Source organism: Orcinus orca, chromosome 3, assembly GCF_937001465.1.
Source record: "Orcinus orca chromosome 3, mOrcOrc1.1, whole genome shotgun sequence".
NCBI lineage: Eukaryota > Metazoa > Chordata > Mammalia > Artiodactyla > Delphinidae > Orcinus > Orcinus orca.
In genome coordinates, this window is record NC_064561.1 from 59,936,485 (window position 1) to 59,962,730 (window position 26,246).

The window sequence follows — 26,246 nt, forward strand, 5'->3', positions numbered from 1 at the left end:
GACTGTTCCTTGCACGCTTCAGAAGAATGTGCATTCTGGTTTTTTTTTTTTTTTTGGATGTAGTGTCCTATAGATATCAATTAAATCCAGCTGGTGTTGCGTCATTTAGTATCTCTGTTGCCTTATTGATTTTCTGCCTGGAAGATGTGTCCATTGATCTTGTTGAAGTCTCCTACTATTATTGTATTCCTGTCAGCTTCTCCCTTTATCTCTCTTAGTATTTGTTTTGTATATTTAGGTGCTCCTATATTAGGTGCATATATTTTAACGAGTGTAATGTCCTCCTCCTGTATTGATCCCTTTATCATTATATAATGTCCTTCTTTGTCTTTCTTTATGGACTTGGTTTTCAAGTTTATTTTGTCTGATATGGGTATTACTATCCCTGCTTTCTTCTCATTTCCGTTTGTGAAGTATCTTTTGTATCCCCTCACTTTCAATCTGTGTATGTCTTCTGCCCTAAAGTGAGTCTCTTGTGGGCAGCACATTGTAGGGTATTGTTTTTTTTATCCAATCTGCCACTCTATGTTTTTTGACTGGAGCAGTTAGTCCATTGACATTTAAAGTAATTGTTTCATTTATTTATTTTTTAACATCTTTATTGGAGTATACTTGCTTTACAATGGTGTGTTAGTTTCTGCTTTATAACAAAGTGAATCAGCTATACATATACATATGTTCCCATATCTCCTCCCTCTTGCGTCTCCCTCCCACCCTCCCTATCCCACCCCTCTAGGTGGTCACAAAGCACTGAGCTGATCTCCCTGTGCTATGCGGCTGCTTCCCACTAGCTATCTATTTTACATTTGGTAGTATATATATATGCATGCCACTCTCTCACTTCGTCCCAGCTTACCTTTCCCCCTCCCTGTGTCCTCAAGTCCAATCTCTACGTCTGCATCTTTATTCCTGTCATGCCCCTAGGTTCTTCATAACCTTTTTTTTTTTTTTTTTTTTAGATTCCATATATATGTGTTAGCATATGGTATTTCTTTTTCTCTTTCTGACTTACTTCACTCTGTATGACAGACTCTAGGTCTATCCGCCTCATTACAAATAGCTCAATTTCGTTTCTTTTTATGGCTGAGTAATATTCCATTGTATATATGTGCCACATCTTCTTTATCCATTCATCCGATGATGGGCACTTAGGTTGTTTCCATCTCCTGGCTATTGTAAATGGAGCTGCAATGAACATTTTGGTACATGACTTTTTTTGAATTTTGGTTTTCTCAGGGTATATGCCCAGCAGTGGGATTGCTGGGTCGTACGGTAGTTCTATTTTTATTTTTTTAAGGAACCTCCATACTATTCTCCATAGTGGCTGTATCAATTTACATTCCCACCAACAGTGCAAGAGGGTTCCCTTTTCTCCACATCCTCTCCAGCATATATAGTTTGTAGATTTTTTGATGATGGCCATTCTGAGTGGTGTGAGGTGATACCTCATTGTAGTTTTGATTTGAATTTCTTTAATGACTAGTGGTGTTGAGCATTCTTTCATGTGTTTGTTGGCAATCTGTATTTCTTCTTTGGAGAAATGTCTGTTTAGGTCTTCTGCCCATTTTTGGATTGGATTGTTTGTTTTTTTGATATTGAGCTGCATGAACTGCTTGTAAATTTTGGAGATCAGTCCTTTGTCAGTTGCTTCATTTGCAAATATTTTCTCCCATTCTGAGGGTTGTCTTTTGGTCTTGTTTATGGTTTCCTTTGCTGGGCAAAAGCTTTTAAGTTTCATTAGGTGCCATTTGTTTATTTTTGTTTTTATTTCCATTTCTCTAGGAGGTGGGTCAAAAAGGATCTTGCTGTGATTTATGTCATAGAGTGTTCTGCGTATGTTTTCCTCTAAGAGTTTTAGAGTTTTATAGTGTCTGGCCTTACATTTAGGTCTTTAATCCATTTTGAGTTTATTTTTGTGTATGGTGTTAGGGAGTGTTCTAATTTCATTCTTTTATATGTAGCTGTCCAGTTTTACCAGCACCACTTATTGAAGGGGCTGTCTTTTCTTCATTGTATATTCTTGCCTCCTTTATCAAAAATAAGGTGACCATATGTGTGTGGGTTTACCTCTGGGCTTTCTATCCTGTTCCCTTGATCTATGTTTCTGTTTTTGTGCCAGTACCATACTGTCTTGATTACTGTAGCTTTGTAGTATAGTCTGAAGTCTGGGAGCCTGATTCCTCCAGCTGCGTTTTTCTTTCTCAAGATTGCTTTGGCTATTTGGGGTCTTTAGTGTTTCCATACAAATTGTGAAATTTTTTGTTCTAGTTCTGTGAAAAATGCCATTGGTAGTTTGATAGGGATTGCACTGAATCTGTAGATTGCTTTGGGTAGTATAGTCATTTTCACAATATTGATTCTTCCAATCCAAGAACATGGTATATCTCTCCATCTGTTCATATTGTCTTTAATTTCTTTCATCAGTGTCTTATAGTTTTCTGCATACAGGTTTTTTGTCTCCCTAGGTAGATTTATTCCTAGGTATTTTATTCTTTTTGTTGCAATGGTAAATAGGAGTGTTTCCTTAATTTCCCTTTCAGATTTTTCATCATTAGTGTATAGGAATTCAAGAGATTTCTGTGCGTTAATTTTGTATCCTGCTACTTTACCAAATTCATTGATTAGCTCTAGTAGTTTTCTGGTAGTGTCTTTAGGATTCTCTTTGTATAGTATCATGTCATCTGCAAACAGTGACAGCTCTACTTCTTCTTTTCCAACTTGGATTCCTTTTATTTCTTTTTGTTCTCTGATTGCTTGGCTAAAACGTCCAAAACTATGTTGAATATTAGTGGTGAGAGTGGGCAACCTTGTCTTGTTCCTGATCTTAGTGGAAATGGTTTCAGTTTTTCACCATTGAGAACGGTGTTGGCTGTGGGTTTGTCATATATGGCCTTTATTATGTTGAGGTAAGTTCGCTCTATGCCTACTTTCTGGAGGGTTTTTATCATAAATGGGTGTTGAATTTTGTCGAAAGCTTTTTCTGCATCTATCGAGATGATCATACGGTGTTTCTCCTTCAATTTGTTAATATGGTGTATCACATTGATTGATTTGCATATATTGAAGAATCCTTCCTGGGATAAACCCTACTTGATCATGGTGTATGATCCGTTTAATGTGCTGTTGGATTCTGTTTGCTTGTATTTTGTTGAGGATTTTTGCATCTATGTTCATCAGCGATATTGGCCTGTAGTTTTCTTTCTTTGTGACATCCTTGTCTGGTTTTGGTATCAGGGTGATGGTAGCCTCATAGAATGAGTTTGGGAGTGTTCCTTCCTCTGCTATATTTTGGAAGAGTTTGCGAAGGATAGGAGTTGGCTCTTCTCTAAATGTTTGATAGAATTCGCCTGTGAAGCCATCTGGTCCTGGGCATTTGTTTGTTGGAATATTTTTAATCACAATCTCAATTTCAGTGCTTGTGACTGGTCTGTTTATATTTTCTATGTCTTCCTGGTTCAGTCTCAGAAGGTTGTGCTTTTCTAAGAATGTGTCCGTTTCTTCCAGGTTGTCCATTTTATTGGCATATGGTTGCTTGTAGTAATCTCTCATGATCCTTTGCATTTCTGCAGTGTCAGTTGTTACTTCTCCGTTTTCATTTCTAATTCTGTTGATTTGAGTCTTCTCCCTTTTTTTCTTGATAAGTCTGGCTAATGGTTTATCAATTTTGTTTATCTTCTCAAAGAACCAACTTTTAGTTTTATTTATCTTTGCTATTGTGTCCTTTATTTCTTTTTCATTTATTTCTGATCTGATCTTTATGATTTCTTTCCTTCTCCTAACTTTGGGGTTTTTTTGTTCTTGTTTCTCTAATTGCTTTAGGTGTCAGGTTAGTTTGTTTACTTGAGATATTTCTTGTTTCTTGAGGTAGGATTGTAGTGGTATAAACTTCCATCTTAGAACTTCTTTTGCTGCATCCCATAGGTTTTGGGTCATCGTGTTTTCATTGTCATTTGTCTCTAGGTTTTTTTTTTTTTTTTTTTTTTTTTGGCGGTACGTGGGCCTCTCACTGCTGTGGCCTCTCCCGTTGCAGAGCACAGGCTCCAGACGCACAGGCTCAGCGGCCATGGCTCACGGGCCCAGCTGCTCCGCGGCATGTGGGATCTTCCCAGACCAGGGCACGAACCTGTGTCCCCTGCATCGGCAGGCGGACTCGCAATCATTGCGCCACCAGGGAAGCCCTCTAGGTATTTTTTGATTTCCTCTTTGATTTCTTCTGTGATCTCTTGGTTATTAAGTAGTGTATTGTTTAGCCTCCATGTGTTTGTATTTTTTACAGATTTTTTCCTGTAATTGATATCTAGTCTGATAGCGTTGTGGTCAGAAAAGATACTTGATACGATTTGAATATTCTTAAATTTACCAAGGCTTGCTTTGTGACCCAAGATATGATCTATCCTGGAGAATGTTCCATGAGCACTTGAGAAGAAAGTGTATTCTGTTGTTTTGGATGGAATGTCCTATAAATATCAATTAAGTTCATCTTCTTTAATGTATCATTTAAAGCTTGTGTTTCCTTGTTTATTTTCATTTTGGATGATCTGTCCATTGGTGAAAGTGGGGTGTGAAGTCCCCTACTATGATTGTGTTACTGTTGATTACCCCTTTTATGGCTGTTAGCATTTGCCTTATGTGTTGAGGTGCTCCTATGTTGGGTGCATAAATATTAACAATTGTTATATCTTCTTCTTGGATTGATCCCTTGATCATTATGTAGTGTCCTTCTTCGTCTCTTGTAATAGTCTTCAAAGTCTTTTTTGTCTGATATGAGAATTTAAAGTAATTATTGATAAGTTTGTGTTTACTGCCATTTTAAACCTTGTTTTACAGTTGATTTGGTAATTCTTTGTTCCTTTCTCCTTTTTTGTTTTTCCTTTTGTGGTTTGATGGTTTACTTTTGTACTATGCTTGAGTTCCTTTTGTTTTGGTTTTTGTGAATCTATTGTATGTTTTGGACTTGTGGTTACTCTGGTTTTCAAGTATGTTAACCCATACCTGTATCTACTTGCTTTAGACTAACAGTCATATAAGTTCAAACAGGTTCTAAAAGTTCTACCTCAGACTTCCCTGGTGGCACAGCGGTTAAGAATCCGCCTGCCAATGCAGGGGACGGGTTTGATCCCTGGTCTGGGGAGATCCCACATGCTGTGGAGCAACTAAGCCTGTGCGCCACAACTACTGAGCCTGTGCGCTAGAGCCCGCAAGCCACAACTACTGAGGCTCCATGCCACAACTACTTTCTGATCTTTTGTTGTTAGTGTATATAGGAGTGCAAGAGATTTCTGTGTATTAATTTTGTATCCTGCAACTTGACTGAATTCACTGATGACTACTCTAGCAGTTTTCTGGTAGCATCTTTAGGGTTTTCTAGGTATAGTATTATGTCATCTGGAAACAGTGATAGTTTTACTTCTTTTCCATTTTGGATTCATTTTATTTCTTTTTCTTCTCTGATTGCTGTGACTAGGACTTCCAAAACCATGTTGAATAAAAGTGGCGAGAGTGGATATCCTTGTCTTGTTCCTGATTTTAGAGGAAATGCTTTCAGTTTTTCACTGTTGAGGATGATGTTAGCTGTGGGTTTTATCATATATGGCCTTTATTACGATGCGGTAGGTTCCCTCTGTGACCACTTTCTGGAGAGTTTTTAATTATAAATGGGTGTTGAATTTTGTCAAAAGCTTTTTCTGCATCTTTTGAGATGATCGTATATTTTTAAAAATATTTATTTATTTATTTTATTCATTTTTGGCTGCATCAGGTCTTAGTTGCGGCACGCGGGATCTTCGTTGCAGCATGCGAGATCTTTCATTGCAACGCACGGGCTCTTCACTGAGGCGCTTCGGCTTCTCTCTAGTTGTGGCGTGTGAGTTTTCTGTTCTCTAGTTGTGGCGCACGGGTTCCAGAGCGTGTGGCTCTGCAGTTTGTGGCACGCAGGCTCTCTAGTTGAGGCGCACAGGCTCTCTAGTTGAGGCGCACAAGCTCAGTAGTTGTGGTGCGCAGGCTTAGTTGCCCTGAGGCATGTGGTATCCTAGTTCCCCACCCAGGGATCGAACCTGTGTCGCCTGCATCGTAAGGTGGATTCTTTACCACTGGACCACCAGGGAAGTCCCCCATATGGTTTTTTTAAAATATATATTTATTTATTTTTGGGGGCTGTGTCAGGTCTTAGTTGCGGCACACAGGATCTTCATTGTGGCATGTGGGATCTTTTGTTGCGGCGTGCGGGCTTCTGTCTAGTTGTGGCATGTGGGCTCTAGAGTGCATGGGCTCAGTAGTTGCAGCACATGGGCTCTCTGGTTGTGGCGCTTGGGCTCTAGAGTGTGCAGGCTTAGTTGCCCTGAAGCATGTGGGATCTTAGTTCCCCAACCAGGGATCAAACCCATGTCCCCTGCATTGGGAGGCGGATTCTTAACCACTGGACCACCAGGGAAGTCCTGATCATATGGTTTTAAATTCTTCAGTTTGTTAATGTGGTGATCACACTGATTGATTTGCATATATTGAAGAATATTTGCATGCCTGGGACATATCCCAGTTGATCATGGTGTATGATCCTTTTAACGTGTTGTTGGATTCGGTTTGCTAGTATCGTATTAATGATTTTTGCGTCTATGTTCATCAGTGATATTGGCCTGTGATTTTCTTTTTTTGTAGTATCTTTGTCTTATTCATTGATTTTAGCTTGGTTTTTATCTTGGCAATTCAGTTGTCTAGTTTTGATTGGTTCCTCTTCATAGTTTCTAGTTCCTTGTTACAGTGATCTGCGTTTCTGTCGATAACCTTTCTTAATTCCTTTAGCATTTTTATTACCTCCTTTTTGAACTCGGTGTCTAGCAGACTAGAGAGATTTTACTGTTTGTTCTTTCAGGGGATTTCTGTTGTTCTTTCAGTTGGAGTAGCTCCTCTGCTTTTTCATTTTACTTAAACTTCTCTGTTTCTATGAATTTAGGAGAAACGCTTATCTACTGTGGTCTTGAAGGGCTGTTTTTTGTTTTGGTTTTTTTTGTCCACACTCTGTGGCATGTGGGATCCTAGTTCCCCAACCAGGGATTGAACCCACACCCCCTGCAGTGGAAGGGCAGAGTCTTAACCACTGGACTGCCAGGGAAGTCCCACTGAAGGGCTGTTTTTAATGTATGAGTGTCCCTGTGTAGACTGTGTGAATCCAGTAGTTTTGGTATGGATGTCAGCCATGTCTTTCCTCAGAGTGGAAATTATCCCCTTGATGGGGGGTGTGATTGGTGGTGTGGTAACCTGAGTCTGCACTGGAAGTTGGGTGGGACCTCCTCTTTCCCCTGTGGCTGTCACAGCCCTGTCAGGGGTGGGGTCTGCTCCCCAGTTGTTGAAGTAGAAGCCCTGAGGGTTGGGTTTAGTAAGGCTGCATTGCCCTTAAGTGTGTGCTCTGTCCCCAAGGAGGTGAGTGCTGAAGCAAGTGAGGCCAAGTGGTCACAGAGAACCTTGTGCAGGCATCCCTGGTTTTGCCCAGAAGCAGCCCAAGGTTATGTCCCTTTCTCCATAGTGTTTGTCCGAGACCTAGTGTCAGGCAGGCACTGGGGGCCGGGGCATTGTGGCTGCAGGAATCAAGGTGATTGTGCTGCCACTTGGCACCTGGGGTGCCTCTGTGATAGGGCTCTCCCAGGGCTTGTCTGCCCCAGATATGACTGCAAGCTGTGGTGTGAAGTAGGTAGGACAGGAGTGTTCCTGCTGGGAAAGGAACCACTGCAAACTCCTCCCCAGCGGCTGTCGCAGGGGATTTGTGATTCTGTGATGGCTATGCCACCTGGTGTGCGCAGCAACATGGTCCATTGTTGCTGGACCTGTTCTTGGACCCGCCCCCGCTATGGGAGCCCTGATAATTGGCTGATGTCAGCCCCACTCCTGACATGTGTGGACTCACAAAGTCCACCACCACTGGTGCTGCATCCCTCCGTGAGCACGCTGACAGTGGGGCTCTTATGGTAGACCCATGTCCTGCCCTGCGCATGCTGTAATTGGGGCTCCTATGGTGGACTGGGCCCCTGTGGCATGTGGTAACAGTGGTGGCCCAGACCACACTCCAGGCCCTTCTGGTTATCTCTGCACAGCTAGATTGAGTCCTCTCCCAGGGTCCCTCTCCTGAAGGCCGAGTTTCAGTGCCTAGCTGTTGTGCCTATTAGCAGGCCCGCCTTGACTGCATTTTGGGTTGAGAAGTGTGACGACGTGGCAGCCGTCAAGCGCTGGTCTCTCTCTGCCCTGATTGTTAGCAAGCCAGCACACACACACTCCTCATGAGCAGAGACCAGGCCCTTTCAGCTCCCTATCTGTCCCGGCGGACCTCCCAGCTGGCAACGGGGGTTCCCAGGGTGAGCGAACCTCTCTTCTTTCATAACTCCCTCCCAGAGGTACTGGTCCCTTCCTGATGCCTTTATTTTCTTTTTTGTCCTACCTGGTTACAAGGGGATCTTACTTGCAGCTTTGGTTGTATAAGAGATCTTCTGCTAGTTTTCAATTGGTTTTCTGTGAGAATTGTTCCACATTTAGATGTATTTTTGATGTGTGTTGGGGGGGGAGGTGAGTTCCATGTCCTTCTACTCTTGATCTCCCTCCTCTTGTTTGTCAAATAACTGCAACACTGAATCAGATGAGGTCAAATGCAGAGGCTGGGTGGTTTACTGACCATGAGTACTCTGACACTCACCATGCCTCCCCACCTCCAGGTTCACTACCTCTTGGAAGTCGCCAGCTCACCTGGGTCTTATTATTATTTTCTGATCATCAAACCTTATTTGTTATTGGAACATCCTCTTCCATCCTGCAGGACCCTGTGTTCTGCAGGAAACAATTTGGGTAATGCTTACCTGGTCAAACTTTATTACAGAAGGAGAAACTGAGGCCAAGGGAGGGCTGCTCTCTGACACTTTTATTTTGAAAAATGTGCATGGTTCAGTCTCTCCCCACGTCACTCATCTTCACTCACACTAGAAACAACAGAAGGACACAAGTCTGGGTTGAAATTATGTGCATTTATGGGAAAAAAATATCCAACAATAACAAAAGCCCTTCAATCTCGCCAAGTTCTCAACCAGTGATAATGAGGCAGTTTCAATGAATGTGTCTGGCTGGGGACATTTCCAAAGGGGTCAGGACAGTTGAAAGATATTGGCCAAAAAGAAAAGATGCAGAGAGGGCTGACATTTTAAATGAGAGCATATTAGACCTCCTTTATGGCCCCTCATCCTATGACCCTTTCAAGTTAGTCTCCTCCCAGTTTACAAAGATCCTTCCTGAACTCCGCTCAAATGCAGTCTCTTCCAGAAAGCTTTCCTTGGTCTGCACCAGCTGCATATGCCTTCTTAGTAATGTCACATTTTCTCGTGCTGTCTCCTATCACTTTTTGCCTCACATCCATCATGTTTGAGTACCTGCCTTATGGTACCCATTGTTACTAGGCATGCCCCTGAAGTCGGGCCCCATGTTGCTCATCCCAGTATTTCCGTCTCCCTCCCCCATCCAGTGCTCAGTATACAGCAGGTGCTCAGTGAGGGCTTGTTGAGTTGAAGTCAGTTCTACAGTTGCCACCACACATAACCTCTTGAGAGTGGTAACTGACATCTCTACTTCTTCATTCTTCCTCCACGACCTCAGTGGTCTGACTCCAGCCATCTCCAGGAAGGAACAGACCCCACCAGATATCACCAACTCGTGGTTGCAGGTTTGGGGTGGGGAGAAGGTTAAGCTTTCACCCCTGTTCCAGAAGCCAAGGAGGCAGGAAAGGCAGCCACTGGGGAAATCAGTATGACCATGAGTGGTGTTGGCCAATGCTCCATTTTGGAATCTCATAAGTAGTCATTCTTCAAAAGTTTCCCCCATGAACCATGGCCAACTTTGCAATGCAAGCCGAGGACTGGTGGGGGTGTGGTTGGGTTGCTCTGCCAGCCCAGGGACCAGAAGACATAGGCTGGGAAACTTTCTATAGGACATGGCCTATATTACCTTTGGGCGGGGAGTGTTAGAGGTTGTCTGTCTAGTTGTTCGGTTGGAGCTGTGGTGGGAACATTAGCCCTGTGGTGAGTTGTCAGGCACATAGATTGTAGTAAGGCTGAAAAATACAAGCTTCAATAATGGGCCTCTCCTCCAAAGGGGGAAGGGTCAGGAGGTTCTGGGAGCAATGAGGGAGGGTCCCAAGAGGTCCTGCAGCTCCAGTGCTAATGGGTGCCCTGCTCTGTCTCCTGCTTCCAGCTCCCGCTCCCTCCCTCTGGTTCTCCACATAGGGGCCAGGCAGGGGGCTATTGGAAGTAATAGTGCAGGGAAGGGAAGTGCTTTTTCTTTTCCTACCATGAGGCGTAGATTTGGACTAGAGAGAGGTGAGGATCAAGGATAGGAGGAGGATTGAAGAGGAGAGGAGAGGCCAGGGCCCTATCCACTTGTTTACTTCTGTAACGAGTAGACATGAAACCCACATTTCTAGCTGCATCACCCCCAGACAGCATTGAGGTCCTAGTCGGGGTGATGAGAAGATTCTTCAGAGCTCTCAAAGGTGCTCAGTGACTTGGGGAGAATGCTGTGGATCCTCCCATGAGAGGGCCCCTCTGGGGCCAATAAGGTATGAAAACTGCAGCATCCTCCCTGGAGACTGGGGAAAAGAGCCGAGAAGCAGAGAGAAGAGAGACTCCTTCAGGCACCTCCTTTAGCAAAGAGAGTTGGACCTTAGGGGACTCAAGTCAGGAGAGATGTTTCAGTATAAAAAGGCTTCCCAGTAAAAGGATGGGAGTCCCCACGAATCCCTTCCCAAATCCCATTGCACTTAGAAAAGAGAAAGGAAGGAGCATAAAAATATCTTGAAGATGTGGGCTTGCCTGACGATACAGAAAAGCAAGTCTCATGGCAGGCAGTGTGTCCCATTACACGAGAGGATTATACCGAGCTTCAGTATAGAGACTTTACATATATCTTTATATAAATGCATATATATTTATAGAGCTTCTGCCTAGAACAGCCGGGCTTGCTTCTTCAGTTCATTCCTCTTCCAGAGGGCCAGCCGGTCAAACTCGGAGATGGTCATGCCGAAGACTTGGTAGAACTCTTCCTGGGACAGGTGGCGCTGCAAGGAGGTGGGAGGAGACAGAGGGACAGCTTGAGGATGTGAGGTGCAGGCTGGGGGCAGGTGGAGGCAGGATTGGTTCCTGTACGTTTCCTCTGGGTACACTGTGCCTGGCAGTGTCTGACCCATGGAAGGTGTATGATGAATATCTGTTGAATGGATCAGTGTGTGAGTGGTTGTTTCCTGGGAGGGACCTCTGTAGCTGGTCTGGCTGGAAAGGCCTCCCCCGCCCAGGACTCAGGTGGGACTTCTGCTTCACCGAAGTGCCTCTCGATGCATCCCAGTTGACCTCCCCTTTCTGCAGTCCCTGCTCCATGCATTGTGTCCAGGAGTGTGTATGGATTAATGTTATCGCTCTTTGCTTTGGAAGAAAAAGGAGGCATGCCCAAGATTTTAGGGCATATTTCCTCTTACTAATTAGTTTACAAATGATCTGGAAGGTTGTTCCTTAGGCCAGTCAATGAAAAAAAGTTACTCTCCAGAGTTCTCCAACCCCCACTCCCTGAAATGTCCTTTCATCTCTTTCTTATTTGAAAACAAGTATGCCATATAATGAAACATTGTTCTGCATGCCTTGGCAGGTTTTTTAACCCCTTTCTGCCTGCCCTCTCTCCTGCCCCTTCCCATCAGCTTTGAAAGTTGATACATTATCCTAAGCTTTTAGAGTTAGAAATATATGGCACTTAAAATGTGGCAAAATGTGAAAAATTGGTACATTTAGGTGAAGGGTAGATGGATACTCATTTTACAATTCTTGCAGCTTTTCTGGAGGTCTGAAATTTTATTTTTCAAAATAAAATTTACAGTTATGTTTAAAGATAGAAATAGATGGCCATATATCCTTCCTGTAAACTTCCTGCATTCACTTGCTGTCGGTAGCAATTATATTAGCTAATTGAGTATTGAGGGAGATTGAATGAGAATCATGTATACAGCCACGTAACAATTAGACAATTCTCTGGCCTATTGTCCCTGTGAATTAATGTTTTCGCCACATTTCCAGAACTTTAGGTAAAAGTAACTTTGATACTTTTGTTAGATATCGTTGGCTGCCGATGACTCTGAGTTGATTTTTTAGTACTTAATATTTAACACTACCACCAATTCCTTGTATTGCGTTTGTATTATGCTCAGTAGTTCATAAATGTACATTCACCCTCATTTTTCTCCTTTAATTCTTCTGACCTGATTTTCTTCTGAAAACCAGGAATTATTTCTACCCAACTGAAAGATGAGAAAAGCAAAAGTCAGAGAATTAAAATGACTTGCCCAAGAGGGAGGGAGGAGAGGAGACTAGGTAAATAGCAGAGCTGAGACCAAAGTCCAGGGCTTCTGATTCCAAATGCAGTGTACTCTCACTGCCCCTCTTGGTCAATCCCATTAAGAATTTCATAAATATGTCTTTCTTTTATGAAAAATTTCAAAAATACACAAAAGAGAGAAAATGCACACCCATACCCATCATCCAGATTCAAAGAGTTTTACCACATTTGCTTCATCTGTTTCCTTTGCTGAAGTGTCTTAAAGCAGACACTGTCTGTTCACTCCTACATACAGCGGTTTGCATCTCAAAACATACTGGCTATTTTCTTACATAACCACAACAGCATGGGCAAGGAAAAAATGACAGTAATTCCACAGAATTACCTAATACCTGTCTACAATAAAATTCCCCTAATTGTCTCAAAGTGTTTTTTTTATAGTTGGTTTGTTTGAATAAGGATTCAGACAGCATCCACACGTCACATTTGGTTGTTAGACTCCACCAGTCTAGACAGTGCCCCTCTTCTTTTGTTCGTGCTATTGACTCGCCCAAATCTGTTTTACTTGCACTCGAGTGCTGAAAACTGTGTGGATATGAGAGCATTCTCTGCTCCTTCCATAGTAAAGACTGAGGGGAACTGTCTCATTTGTTCTTTTTGTTGTTGTTGTTAGAGAGTGATGGTTACTACTGATTCTCTAGCTGGCTCTCTCCACTGTGTTTAAAAATCTTTTTTTTTTTTTTAAATAAGACTCAATTTAAAGGAATGGCAGACTAAATTACTCAAGTAAACACTGTAGGACACACTGAAGGAGTCTGAGGCTTTTCTTCTCTCCTCCTGTTAAGGGCCACGTGGAGCCTCCTTTCTCCTCTGAGTTCTCAGAGCACACAATGGCAGCCCTGTCCATTTGACATTCACCGCAGATTTTAAAGCATAAAGGTTAAGTGCATAGGCTTTACAGCCAGGCAGATAGGAGCGTGTGACCTTGGACATGGTAACCTCACTGAGCCTCAATGTCCTCTTCTGAGAGTGGCAGCATGCCAGTACCTACCTCACGGATATTGTGAGGGTGACTGAGATGATGCGGGTCACATGCTTGGCACAGTGGCTGGCACTCAATCACCGGCACTCTCATTAGTGCAGTGATCTCTTCATGTGTCTGTCACATAGCATGGCCTGGCCTTCATCTCCTCATCCTCTCTTCTGGGGTCACGTGGCCCCAGCCACACTCACCTCCTGCCGTCCTCCAACACACCAGACTCACTCCTGCATCATGGCCTTGTCAGCGGCTGTTCCCTTGGCCCAGAATGCTCTTCCTTCCTGTATAAGCATGGCTAACTCCCTCACCTACTTGAAGTCTTTGCTCAGATGTCATGTTTTCAATGAGATCTACTCTGACCACCCTACTGAAAACTGCAACTCACCCCTCCAACTCCCAACCCCCCTCACTCTGTTCTCCTCTTACCCTTTCCCTCAGCCCGGTTACTTCCCAACATACTATATCCTATATTTATTACTTGTGTCATTTACTGTCTGTCTCCTCACATGAGAACGTCAGCCCCAAGAGGGCAGGGGTCCTTGTTTTGTTCACTGATATGTTGTAGGCACCTAGAACAGTACCTGGTGTATATAATAGGTTACAATAAATATTTATTGAGTGAACAAGTATCTATACTCCGAGCTCCTTGAGGAGAGAGTCAGGGGTTTCCTTCTTCCGTGCCCTTCCTGAACTGCTGCAGACAGCTAGGACAGTGTCTCTAGCCCAGTGGTCTCAGCTCAGGCTATATATTAGACATCCCTGGGAGCCTCTGAAAAATACTGATGCCTGAGCTCCTTCCCCAGATTGTGATTTGATTGGACTCAGATGGGGCCCTGTATTGGTATTTAAAAAAAGCTCCCTAAGTGATTCTGATGCTTAGAGAAGGTTGCGTTTTCCTGGTCTGAGCTTCTGGGTGTCCTGGAGGATGTAGGAGAACAGTTGGTCCTCCATTATGAACCAGGTTCGTGAACATTTCCACCCCTAAGTGCTGGCTCCAGTGAGCTGCTGTCGGAGCTGTCCCCTTCAGCACCGGCAGACACTCACTGCTAGACTGTGAAACGAAGCCCTTGTTATAAATGTGGGGAGAATCATCTGCTTCCTTCCCTGCTACCCCAGCATGCTAGAGCTGAAAGGACTCACAGAGCTTCCTGACCCACTCACATCTCCCTCCTGCAGCTCCAACCCTCTACTCTGGGCAAATTCATCAGCCGTCAGGTCAGGGGTGGTCCCAAGAAGTGCTGAGCCTCCTCTCTTACAAGCCTGCATTCAATTCCACAGACATCTCCTGACACCTCCCCTAGTCCAGGCAGAGGAAATGGATGGCTTGATGATCTGATGCAAAGGAGAAAGGAAGGTATTGGATCTGTGCTCTGGACGCAGGGCTGGGGAGGCTGGAGGAAGAGGTTAGCGACACATCCTGAAGAAGGCTTAGGGGAGGCTTTGGGGCACAGGCATCACTAGAATGTGGCCCTGATGAGTGAGGAGGCTGGCAAGATGGAAAGGGTGTTCCAGGGAGAGGCACTGGGGTGAAAAGGGCAGCATGTGCTCCTGGAACTAATGTAACCAGGGACCGGGACTCCATGCCAAGTGGACTGGATGGCTTGAGAGCCCAGTGCCATGGTCAGGCCATGTCTGCACCTTATTTATGCTGTTCCCACTGCTCATGTTGCTCTCCTGCCTCTCCATCCATCTAAACCTGCCCATCTCCAAAAGTCCATCCAAATCCTTCCTCTTCCTGGAAGCCTGTATCACCCCACCCAGCTTTAGTGGTCTTCTCTGAGTAACAGCAATGAAACACTTATGAAGAATTTTCTACTCAGTACACTGCCAGATTCTGTGTGAAGGGCTCTATGTGTATTGTTTCATGTATGTCATTTGGCAACCTGAGGGAAGCATGACAGTCACCCCATTTTACAGAGGAGAAAACTACAGTTTGGAGAGGTTGTCATGTGGCCAAGCTGTCCAGTTGGGCATGGCAGCATCAGGGTTGGAACCTAGGGAGTCTTGCTTGAGACTTGCTTATATGTTTACCCTCTGCACAGAGCTGTCCCCCATCCTTCCCTGTCACAGGCACTGGTTTTCTATACAATCCTGTATAACACCAGTGCTGTGTTTCTTCTTATCGGACAGACTGCAGGCTCTTAGAGGGCAGGAACCAAATCTAGCTCTTCTCTTATGTCTGCAGAAGCATCAGCCCCACTTGGAGACATGCTGTAGCTGTGCACCACAGATGCTAACTGAATTAAGGAGGCTGCATAGAACAGCAGGGAACAGTCTTGGGCTAAGGAAACCAGGTTGGAATCTCTGCTTTTTTAACCAGCTGTGTGACCTTTACGCCATTCATTCTGCCTGCTCCTCCCAAGCTGGGTTAGACCAGGCAATTTCTGGAATCACTTCAAACCCAAAGGCGCCTGCTCAGTTTTCTACACATACCTCTAAACGCGTCCGATCCACATCCTTGGGCAGTCGGTTTCTCCCTCTTGTGGTCACCAGGAGCAGTTCATAAGGGTAGATCTAAGAAGAGAGGAGGGGGGATATTTGTAGGTTGGGTGAGGGTGGTGGGCTTGTCCCTTCAGACATATTTTGTGTCTGGCTGGGGCTCCCTCCTCTGTCCAGAAAGAGCCAGAGATTAAAGTCTGGAGGAAGGGCTGAGTATGTCCTTTTTCGGGCTTCCTGGCAGCCTCAAGGCACCTTCTCCCAAAAGGCAAGGCCCTGGAGTCCTTGAATACTGCCAGGGATGAGCTTGGTTGCATTTGGCCTTAATGTGAGCACAAGGGCTCCTGAGTGTAAATGTCTCATATCTGTGATTGGCAAGCCTCTAGAGAGTCTCCGAGGCCCGGGGGAACTGTCTGGTTTCAGGAGGCAAGAGATGTAGGGCAGGATTCAGGGAAACTGGGCCAAGGAGGCACTTGAAATGCTAGTCTTGAGAGGACCCTTGGGGTTATTTATCGATGTTCCCTTCCCTGCATAGACAGTGCTGTCATCTTCCTGCCGGTCCCCAGTGTAGCAACATGCAGGGTCCCGGAGACCCCCAGGGTCTGTGTATCTTTACCTTGTACTCTGTAGAGAGAAAAGAGACACACACAAAGTAGAAACCATCAGTCTTTGCTCTGCATCACTACACTGGCCTCTGTCATAGAGACACTGTCCTTATTGAATTCATCCCAAATCAAGGATGGTTTGAACACAATGGAGAAAGGGGTTGGGCTGATCCAGAGATAGGTTTTTAGGGGGAAAATGACGTTTGAGATATTTAGAATAGAAGTAAGAAGAGTCTGGGACCATGAAGCACACGGGTGAGATCCTTCATCTTCTGGGGGGAACCCTCCAGGGTTTGATGTGGGCCTGCCTTCCTGCCTGAGCCTGCTTGTAGGAGCTGGAAGAGGCTGGTGGGAGAGCATCACTGGAAGAGAGCATGAGGCTCATGGAATTTTTTCTTGGAAGAATGTGCATTTGGCTCTGAGTATTTCCCTCCACCCGGGGCTGGCAGGCAACTCTAGCTCAGCAGTACTGGGAGAACAGCAAGCACTCTGTGATGGCTCTGGGAATCCAGATGGGACAGATGGCCTGGAGATCACCCAAGGCCAGGGACTTGAGAGGATGAGAGAAGAGCAGGGGAAAAGGGAGGGAATGGGAAGTGAAAGGGAACTCGGGGTTTGCACAGAGCCCAGCGTGGGACGAGAATCGTCTGTCAAACGGGCTATTATGAGCAGTGCATTATAATGAGGTCCCTGTGAAGTCCCAGGAGAGGCCGGCACTCACCTCGCATGCCCCAGTTGACAGCGTTCATGCTGTCGTAATGGAATAGGTCTGCGCTGGGTGTCTGCGGGGGAGACAGAACCAGGGCTGGCCTGAGGCATGCTCACCTCTGCCTCCCTGAAGTACTCACCCATCTCCAGAAAATGCACTGGGGCTGGTGAGACACGGGGCCCTCTCAGAAGCCTCGGTCTCAAGGTGGAGTGATTTACTTCACTGCCATATGCCTAGTGCCTAGGCCTGGCACATAGTAGGCACTCAGTAAATATTCATTTATTAGTGAATTACAGCTCATGCTTTCTTTCATTACTCAAATATCATTTTTTTCTGAGATCTGCCCTGACAACTCTATCTAAAATTGCAAATCGCCCCTTCCCCAACTCCCAACCTCCCTCATCCTGCTCAATTTCCCCCTCTTTTTCCATAGCACTTACTACCTTCTACATTGTGTATAAGGTGACTTGTGTACTATTTACTGCTTGCTTTTGATTTCTCCCTATAAGAATATAAGCTCCAAGGCCAGGGGTCTTTGTTTTGTTCGGTCACTGAGGTATTCTAAGCACTCAGAGCAGTGCCTGGCATACATAAAAGGCTTTCAATAAACATCTGTCTCTTCATGAACAAATGTCTAGGCTTTGGGCGTGCTGAGGACAGGGTCTGTCTCTTCCCCGCTTGGAGGGGGTGGGGCCCCAACACCAGCCGTGGCTCTACTATGGACCTCTGATCCCTTTTGTGTGCTTAACCCTAGAATTGTCTCTTAACAAGTCTACCACTTCTGTCCCTCAGCAGTCTCTTCTCTACACAGGAGGGATCCCATTAAAAATCTGAGTTGGGGGCTTCCCTGGTGGCGCAGTGGTTGAGAGTCCGCCTGCCAATGCAGGGGACACGGGTTTGTGCCCCGGTCTGGGAAGATCCCACATGCCGCGGAGCGGCTGGGCCTGTGAGCCATGGCCGCTGAGCCTGCGCGTCCAGAGCCTGTGCTCCGCAACAGGAGAGGCCACGACAGTAAGAGGCCCGTGTACCGCAAAAAAAAAAAAAAAAAAAAAAAAATCTGAGTTGGATGGTGCAGCACACCTACCGGAACCCTTCTGAGTCCTTACCAGCACACAGGGCCCTAATGACATCTCCGTCTGGCTTCATCTCCACGCTCACTCCATCCCAGCCACACATCCTCCCCACCCAGGGACTCTGACACTGTGCTTCCCTCTATTAGGGTGGCTCTTGCTGGTCTTGGAGAGGTGAGGTCCCTCCCTGCACTCAGGCCTTTGTTTAAATTCACTCTCTGACCTTCTCTCTCTTTGCCTCCTTGCTTTGTCTTCCATCTGAGCACTTATGACTGCTGACTTCAAGTCGCACATGCACTTATTGGTTGTCTGTCTCCCCAGCTAGAATGTGAGCTCCACAGGAGTAGCGAATTTATTCACTGCAGGACTTCCAGCACTCAGAACAGTGCCTGACACTTAGTAGGTGCTCAGTAAATAAATGTCTATCTTAGTGTCCTTCCCCTTTCCCCCATCACTTGTCTATTCACAGAGCCTCTCCTTTTGCCAACAAGACATATTTTTCATCCCCTTTTTAGTCCTTAAACCACCTCACAGCTTCCATGAAGGTTTTACGCTGCAGGACATCTAAGAGCTCAGAAGGCTCCAAGCCACAATGGGTGAGTGGAACCCAGCAGTCAGGTGTGGGCTGTCGGGGGCAGCTGGCCCAGGCTCGAATCCTGGCTCAGCACTTACTAGGAATGAGAGCTCAAGCAGGTCACTGAGCCCCTCTGTGCCTCCATCTTCATCCACAAAATAGAGTTATTAAAAATAGTAACTACCTTGCAGGGTTATAATGAGTGAGTGCTTGTAAAGTGCTCAGCATGGAGTAATTGTGCCAGAGATACTAGGTGCTCCCAGCCCCTCTCACAGGGGGCTCTTTTGTTAATGCACCTCTAGCCCCAAGGCCTCTGTCCAGGTTTCACCCGTAAGTCATCACTCCTGAGCTAACACAGGAATTGTGAACCTCTTGGGGATAATGTCCCTGGAACAGCCTCTCTTACCCTGTGTAGCCCGTTTCTTCTGTAGGCAGGCAGGGAGGCAGATTTGGAGATGAGGGGGTCTGAAAAGAAGGAGCCAAGACAATTACCAGGGGCCCCAAGCCAGGGTTTCCTCTCCCTGAGGTCATCTGGCTACAAATGGCCAATGTTACTTGTGGGAAGGGGGACAGACAGGGACCACCAGCTCCTTCCACTTCTCTCCAGGCTTACAACTAACAGTCTTAGGGGTACCTCACCCTGGCAGAATTCTAGGCCAACCCCAAGTACCCACCCACAGAGTCTTCTGGTGTTAACCTGCACACATCTATCCTCCTATGATGGACCCATGTGTCCTGGAATTGGGGTCGAGCTGGAACTCAGACAGGCAGGCTCCCACGTGGGTGGAAGAGGTGTGTGCTCTTTCTTTCTCTCTGGGAGCTGTTGGGCATGGCAACACTGGTTCCAGGACCAAAGATTAAGACCCACTATCTGACAAACACATGGGGTGGACTATTTCAGATGGGGACTGTGCTGGGACATCCACGTTGTATGGTCATCACAACTAAGGGGGACCTGCCGCTGACTCAGCTCTGGCCCTCACAGAACATGATGGGCTGAAGGAAGGGCAGGCAGAACATACCGCTGTCAGCCAGGTAGTGGGACCGAGGGGCTGCAAGAGAGGGAAGCCAGAGATCAGCGTTCATGGAGACAGACAGAAATGGCTCCCATACCTGGGCCATCCTGGCCGGCGGGGAGGAGAGCCCTCCTTCAGTACCTCCTTTCCCACTGGTCAGTTTCTAACTGTTGCACCTGCACCCGATCCTCCCTCCCCCACCCAGCTTGTAGCCCAGCACCTGGCACAGTGCAGGTGCTCTGCGATATTTGTTGCACAAATGCCATTGAATGGAGCTGTATTTTGAGCAGCACTAGTGCAGTGTACAGAGCCAGGGGTTGAAAACAGTGCCTCTCAGTGGTGAAACAGGGAAACAGCCCATCAGTTCATCCTGGCTTGGCCATTAATAGATACCCAATTTCAGATAAGTAAATCATGCTTTGTTTTCTTATCTGTAAAATGGGAGGGATAGTGTCTCCTTTATAGGGTTATTGTGAAGAATATAGGACACAATATAGTAAGGTGCTTAGCACAGTGCCTGACAGATAAAAACCCTCAATAAAATTGGCTTTATCATCATCACCACCACCACCACTGTCATCTTTGAGCTCACCTAGAATCAAGGTGCAGTACAGCAAAGAGGGAAAAGCTTATGGCCTTGAAGTCACTCTATGCTGGGCCTGATCCTGGCTCAGTCACTTACTGGCTTTCTGACCTTGGGCAAGAGGGTTAACCTCAGGTCTCTCATCTATAAAGTGGGTGATAATAATCCCTCTACATTGTGGGTCTTTGTGAGGACCAAGGGTGATAATGTATCTATAAATGCCCAGCACACAGGATTGCAATAAATGGTACCTTTTATTATCCATCAAGTATTGACCTGAGATAGGATTTCCTGGCAGGACTGAATCCCACAGGGGTAAGTAAGAGAGGAGGCAGGAAGAGGATATGTGAGTCCAGGAACAGGGAGGAGCTTACAGTGAAAGACTCTCAGGGCAAAGTGCTTGAACCAAGCCTCTGCTTGTATACCTCCAGTGATGGGAGGCTTGCTACCTCAAGAGGCATCCTGTTTTATCTTCAGACTGTTAGAAGAGTTTTTTCTTTACATGGAAACTGATTGGAAGTCATGGCTTCAGATGACCCAAAGAAGCAGAAGTGACTGCTCAGGACGGAGCATGGTCTTATTTAGTCTGTATTCTAGACCCTGGTGAGGCCATAGAAGGTTAGATTCACTAATGGAAGAACTGATGGGGAAGAGAGTGCCCCCACCCCGGCAGGTTACAGGGCAGTGCTTACAGCCATTTAGGGACATATCATAGCCAGCTGTGTGCAGGGCCTCTCGGCTGCTGGTGGAGCTCCGGGGTGGGGTCCAGGGATCCGCGTAGGAACTGGACCGGGCCTTCATCTCTTCCTTCAGAATTAGTCGGCCAATTCCACTCTGGAGCTGGGGGTGGGGGAGGAACAAGATGAAGTTAGAAGGAAGCAAAGAACACTGAGATGGAACAGGCTTAGGAAAGGCTGAGGGACCAGATTCTCTATAGTGAACCTCTGGCACTTTTTGCCTTTTCAGTGTCTCTCTTTCCTTGCAGCACCCATATTTTCCTTTGTGGGACTTCATTTCTCTTCCACAAGTAGTCCTGTGGTCAGGGTGGGGCTCTGGTGGTACGTACCAGAGCCCATATACAATATGTGGGCTTTTGTGTGTGTGGCTTCTTTCACTAAGCATAATGTTGTCAAGGTTCATACACATTGTAGCATGTATTAGCGCTTCATTCCCTTTTATAGCTGAATAATAGTCTGTCATATGGATACGCCACATTTTGTTTATTCGTTTGTGAGTTGATGGACATTTGGGCTGCTTCCGTCTTTCGGCTCTTGTGAGTAGTACTGCTACGAACCTGTGTGTACATGTATTCGTTTGAGTACCAGTTTTCAGTTCTTCTGGGTATATACCTAGGAGTGGAACTGATGGGTCTGTGAACAGAGAACGTCACCTAACATGGGTCAGTAAACAAAGGATGTTGCAGCCATCCAGCCATCAACCTCTGCAGCCACCACCAACAGTGTACCCTGAGAGGATTCAGAATGGAGTAAAGCAGGATACTGGGCCTAGAGAGTTAAGGTGCATATCACAGGAATGATTTCAGTGCATCTTCCCACACACAGAAAAGGGCTAAATTCATTAACGTGAGATGTCTGTTTTTTTCTTTAATTAGAATCTTTTGACGGACGTTTGACTATCTGCTTTGTTTTGTTTTGTTTTTGCAAAAATTCCTTTATATCCTGGTTCCTCCCTTACCTCTTCAGAACTGTCCCTCAGAGCTATCTCAGAGGCTGTCTCCCGGGCTTAGGTCCTTAGTATGTCTGCTGAATAAAACATAATTCTCAACTTTTAGGTTATGCAGTCAACAGTTTTGACAGCTACAAAGGGACCCAGAGCAGACTTTTCTCCTTTGCCTGAACTCTCCAAGGATCCAGAGCCTAGGTACCAGCAGAGGATTCTTGGGCCCATCTGCCACCTCATAGAGTCCGGATGAATTTGGGTGAGTCTCTCCTGGTTCTCAGATCTCCTGTTATTGGCTGATGATCCTAAGTTTTATTCAGTGATGTTAAACTCCTCACTGGAAGAGTAGTAGGTTATCCTTGAAACTTAGTTTCAAGAAGAGGTACCTGGGTTATGCTCAGTTGAAAGACACTGAGTAAGGTTGGACTGGTAATTAGGTGGAAGACTGGCCTGTCGTTTTTCCTTGAATTGGCTACTTTAATAGAGTTTGTCAAAATGAAAGTGAACGTATCTCATGAGAGCTTTCAGCTCAGAAGGAACATCACCTCCTGGCTGGCAACAGCTTCCTCAGGCTGTTCAGTGTCCCTGAACACAAACTTGTGGGAGCGGTAGAGGCAAGTCCTCATACTGTGCAGCTGTCCCTAAAGGGAAACCCACTTTTTCAATTAAACACTTGCCTGCCAGGGACATGCGTAAGAGCCGGCCACTCCATAATCCGAGTACCCATGGTGGTTGTAGGCTACTGAAGGGAGAAACCAAGACTCATAAAAGGGCTAAAATGAATCTAGGGTAAAATCTAGAGGAGTTAAGCTCACAACAGCACATTGGCTCACCACACGATCATCACTAGCGATTTTATCTCCACAAACTGGCTCTGGAATGGGGAACAAAGCTTTCAAAACAAAAAGAAAAAGGAACGACAGATTGCCAGCTTCTAACTAATACCCCAGCCAGACATATATGTACAACACATATACTTACAAGTACTTACTTAATTGGGAATTAAAGGAAATCTCGCCCTGAAAATGACTAAGATGTGGCTCTTCTATTGCATACGCAGTTAAGTTAGAGAAAGCCTGCTTGATAAAACATCTTTTCAGAATTCTGACCTTAAAGAAACAAAAGCCCTTCTAGGGGGAACTTGCATTTCTCTCCCTGTGTCTTTGAGATGTACATGTTCTACCTGATTTTCTTAGGCATTTTGTGTGTATGTATGTGTATATGTCTGTTTCTGTGTTTTGAGTACTTGGTCTTTGCCACCTGGAAGGTACACATATGGTATACAATTTGGCAGCCAACCGAATAGACTGGGATTCTGAGCAGTCTTTTGTCTGACTGTGCCAACTCTCAGGGGCTTTTGCCCTCTTAACCTTCCTTGCATTGGCCTGTGCAATGAAGCCCTTTACTTTCTTAGGCTATTTTGGGGAGTAAACTTTCTAGATTTTGTGAAGGCTACATCTTCATACTCTGTTGTGGGGACTTCTCTGGTGTCTTACTGGTTTGCATCAATAAGGTACATCTTATTAATGGCCACATGATGGATCCTTTATATTGGAGAAAATTCTAAATTGGTAAATTTTAAAAGAGCTGTGTTACTGGTACTTATAAGAAAAAAACTTAGAAGGTGGAAAATGCTAATAAAAACATTAGGATAATTCATGTTAATTAGGTTGATTAACAGGGAAGTAAACTGAAGAGAAAGTTTAGAGACTTCTTCCCAAAAAGGTGGAAATTTTAAAGGGACTTATCCCAAAAGGATAAAGAAATCTTTAGATGATTATTTAAAAATGGGATAAATAAAATGGATGTTAATGGGATTAAAACAAAGGTTTGATAGAACATCACGTAAGGCTGGATGGAACAAAGGGGCCCTCTATAGGTCCCCAACATTAAAGGGCCCCAAACAAGTCCACTCTATTTACCCCACTTAAAAAATATATATATTTAGGGACTTCCCTGGTGGTCCAGTGCGTAAGACTCCGTGTTCCCAATGCAGGGGGCCCAGGTTCGATCCCTGGTTGGGGAACTAGATCCCACATGCATGCCACAACTAAGAGTCCGTGTGCTGCAACTAAGAAGCCCACATGCCACAACTAAAACCCAGTGCAGGCAAAATAAATAAATAAATAATTTAAAATATACATATATATTTAAATGGCTGGAAGTAAATTACACTGAGATACCTGGCCAAAAATTACTTGGGGCAACAGTTAGGCCGATTAATCAAGTAAAAGATTGACAAAAGGGCCTGAGTCCCTTGGCTCAACCGCTCACTGGGGACCCCAGAGCCTTTTATTAAAAATAGATAAAAGAGTCAGAGGATAAAAAGAAAGGAAAGCTTCTAGGACTCCTTGAAAGACCAAGGCTTGATGATTGGGTCCTAATGGAAGATAAAAGTAAAGGTATAAAAGTTGATAGAATTGAGATGAAAGTTTATAAAAATTGGTATACCTAAACGGGCTTTATATAAGATGGTTATTTCTCTTTTGTTTAATTATATTGTGTGATATACATGTTTCACTGGGGAATGCTTCATAAGACAGGGCGTATGAATCTGCCCCTCAGGAAATATTATTAAACATAAAAAAGGAAACCAGTAGGGTTACCTGAGCCTGTATAATATAATGTAAAAACTGGGAGCAATATTCAGGGGCTAATAAAAATAATAATAGAGATTTTGCTCTGGGTCTCACCTGTGCACTCAGAAAAAGGACCTTTGTTGAATGCCTTATGCAAGCTTTTGAAAGCATGATAAATTAAACCCTAAAATTCTAGAACATAGAACTCTTGAATTTTGGCTAAGTCAGAAATCTTCTCACTGATATAAAAAAGCAAATTAAACAAAGTACAGTTGGGCAAATCAATCTTTTAATATCATTTAGGCAGCAGACCAGTTTTTTTGAGAATTAAAAGCAACTGTCTTTGATTTGCAAATCTCTGCAAATAAGAAATGTAAATACAGCCCACATTGATCTGAGACTGAGCCTAATTAGCTCAATCAGGTAAAACCTGAAACCAAGGAGGAGAAAAAAAAAAGCAAAAAAGTCCTTTTAAACTCAAACTGCTGGAAAGGCTCCCTCACCCCAAATCTAATTCATAGCCTCCTTAAGGGTTTATCAAGGATAAATACAAATCTTAAAAGTCTTTTCCGCAAATAGCAAAGCCTTAGTCATCTGAGCAAGCAAATTTAACTTATTCCAACTGTTATTTATAAACTAGTAAGTTTATACTGTAATACCTGATTCATAACTAAGTTTTTAAGGTGAAGCTATGAGATCTCTAGTTAGGTCTGTTTATATGTCTGTGTACATATTATACATATGAGATGTCTCTACCTCCGGAAAATACTGTTAAAATTAAATTTATAAAAGAGTTCCATTTAATTGACTTAAAAGTAAGTGCTTACAAATTAAATACTTCTAAACATAAAAGAAACTGGCCAGAATGAATTTCAGGTTCATGTATCTAGGAAATATTCAATATTAAATTAATATCTGGTATTAAAGCTAGCTTCAGCTTGCTGGTTTAATCAGTCAATACAGACATATTTTACTTGGTACACCTTCAGTGTACCAAGGTTCACTGAAGGTTAATAAGTTCATGTTATTTCTGTTGCAGAGTTTGTCAGCAAAAACATTAACTTGGTATGATGATATTTTCATAAATTATAAAGGAAAATAAGAGTTTTCAGGTGAACCCTTTAGGAATAATTATGCTTTGGGTATACTGATTTAAAACAGTTTGTCCAGATTTTTGGTAACTTAAAACTTTAGAGTTTTTCCTATTTATTTTTAGTTTTTATTTTATATTGGAGTATAGGTGATTTACAATGTTGTGTTAGTTTCAAGTATACAGCTAAATGATTCGGTTATACCTATACATATATCTGTTCTTTTTCAGATTCTTTTCCCGAGAGGTTATTATAGAATATTGAGTAGATTCCCTGTGCTATACAGTAGGTAGTTGTTGATTATCTGTTTTATATATAATACTGTGTATATATTAATCCCAAACTCCTCATTTATCCCTCCCCCCGCCCACCACGTTTCCCCTTTGGTAACCTAAGTTTATTTTGAAAGGCTGTGAGTCTGTTTCTCTTTGGTAAATAAGTTCATTTGTATCATTTTTTTGGGTTCCACATATAAGTGATATCATATGATATTTGTATTTCTCTGTCTGACTTACTTCACTT

General features: G+C 44.3%; 1 protein-coding gene and 1 long non-coding RNA gene across 17 annotated transcripts in view; one reads left to right on the forward strand and one right to left on the reverse strand.

Annotated features, from left to right (window-relative positions):
- LOC117196801 (uncharacterized) overlaps positions 1-26,246 on the forward strand; it is a 132,257-nt gene that overhangs the window by 97,781 nt on the left and 8,230 nt on the right. For 7 of the 12 annotated variants that reach the window (XR_007476488.1, XR_007476489.1, XR_007476497.1 and 4 more), the window contains 3 exons: positions 14,660-14,735; positions 15,567-15,675; positions 22,167-22,313. The exons of 1 other annotated variant lie outside the window; for it this stretch is intronic. This is a non-coding gene — a long non-coding RNA (uncharacterized LOC117196801). Of the gene's footprint in view, positions 1-14,659; positions 14,736-15,566; positions 15,676-22,166; positions 22,314-25,954; positions 26,010-26,246 lie in introns of all 12 variants that reach the window. 4 more of the 12 variants (XR_007476490.1, XR_007476499.1, XR_007476498.1 and 1 more) reach the window with 3 other exon arrangements.
- The window catches only part of ABLIM3 (actin binding LIM protein family member 3), a 176,385-nt gene continuing 159,122 nt past the window's right edge, over positions 8,984-26,246 (reverse strand). For 3 of the 5 annotated variants that reach the window (XR_007476462.1, XR_007476464.1, XR_007476466.1), the window contains 6 exons: positions 21,067-21,214; positions 19,798-19,827; positions 19,182-19,240; positions 17,144-17,204; positions 15,815-16,441; positions 10,914-11,080 (listed from right to left, as the gene is read on the reverse strand). Coding sequence is in view for 1 of the 5 variants with exons in the window: in XM_004280373.4 (XP_004280421.1) it covers positions 10,967-11,080; positions 15,815-15,895; positions 16,434-16,441; positions 17,144-17,204; positions 19,182-19,240; positions 19,798-19,827; positions 21,067-21,214 (501 nt within the window). In the remaining 4 variants the exon portion in view is untranslated. Of the gene's footprint in view, positions 11,081-15,814; positions 16,442-17,143; positions 17,205-19,181; positions 19,241-19,797; positions 19,828-21,066; positions 21,215-26,246 lie in introns of all 5 variants that reach the window. The other 2 variants (XM_004280373.4, XR_007476465.1) reach the window with 2 other exon arrangements.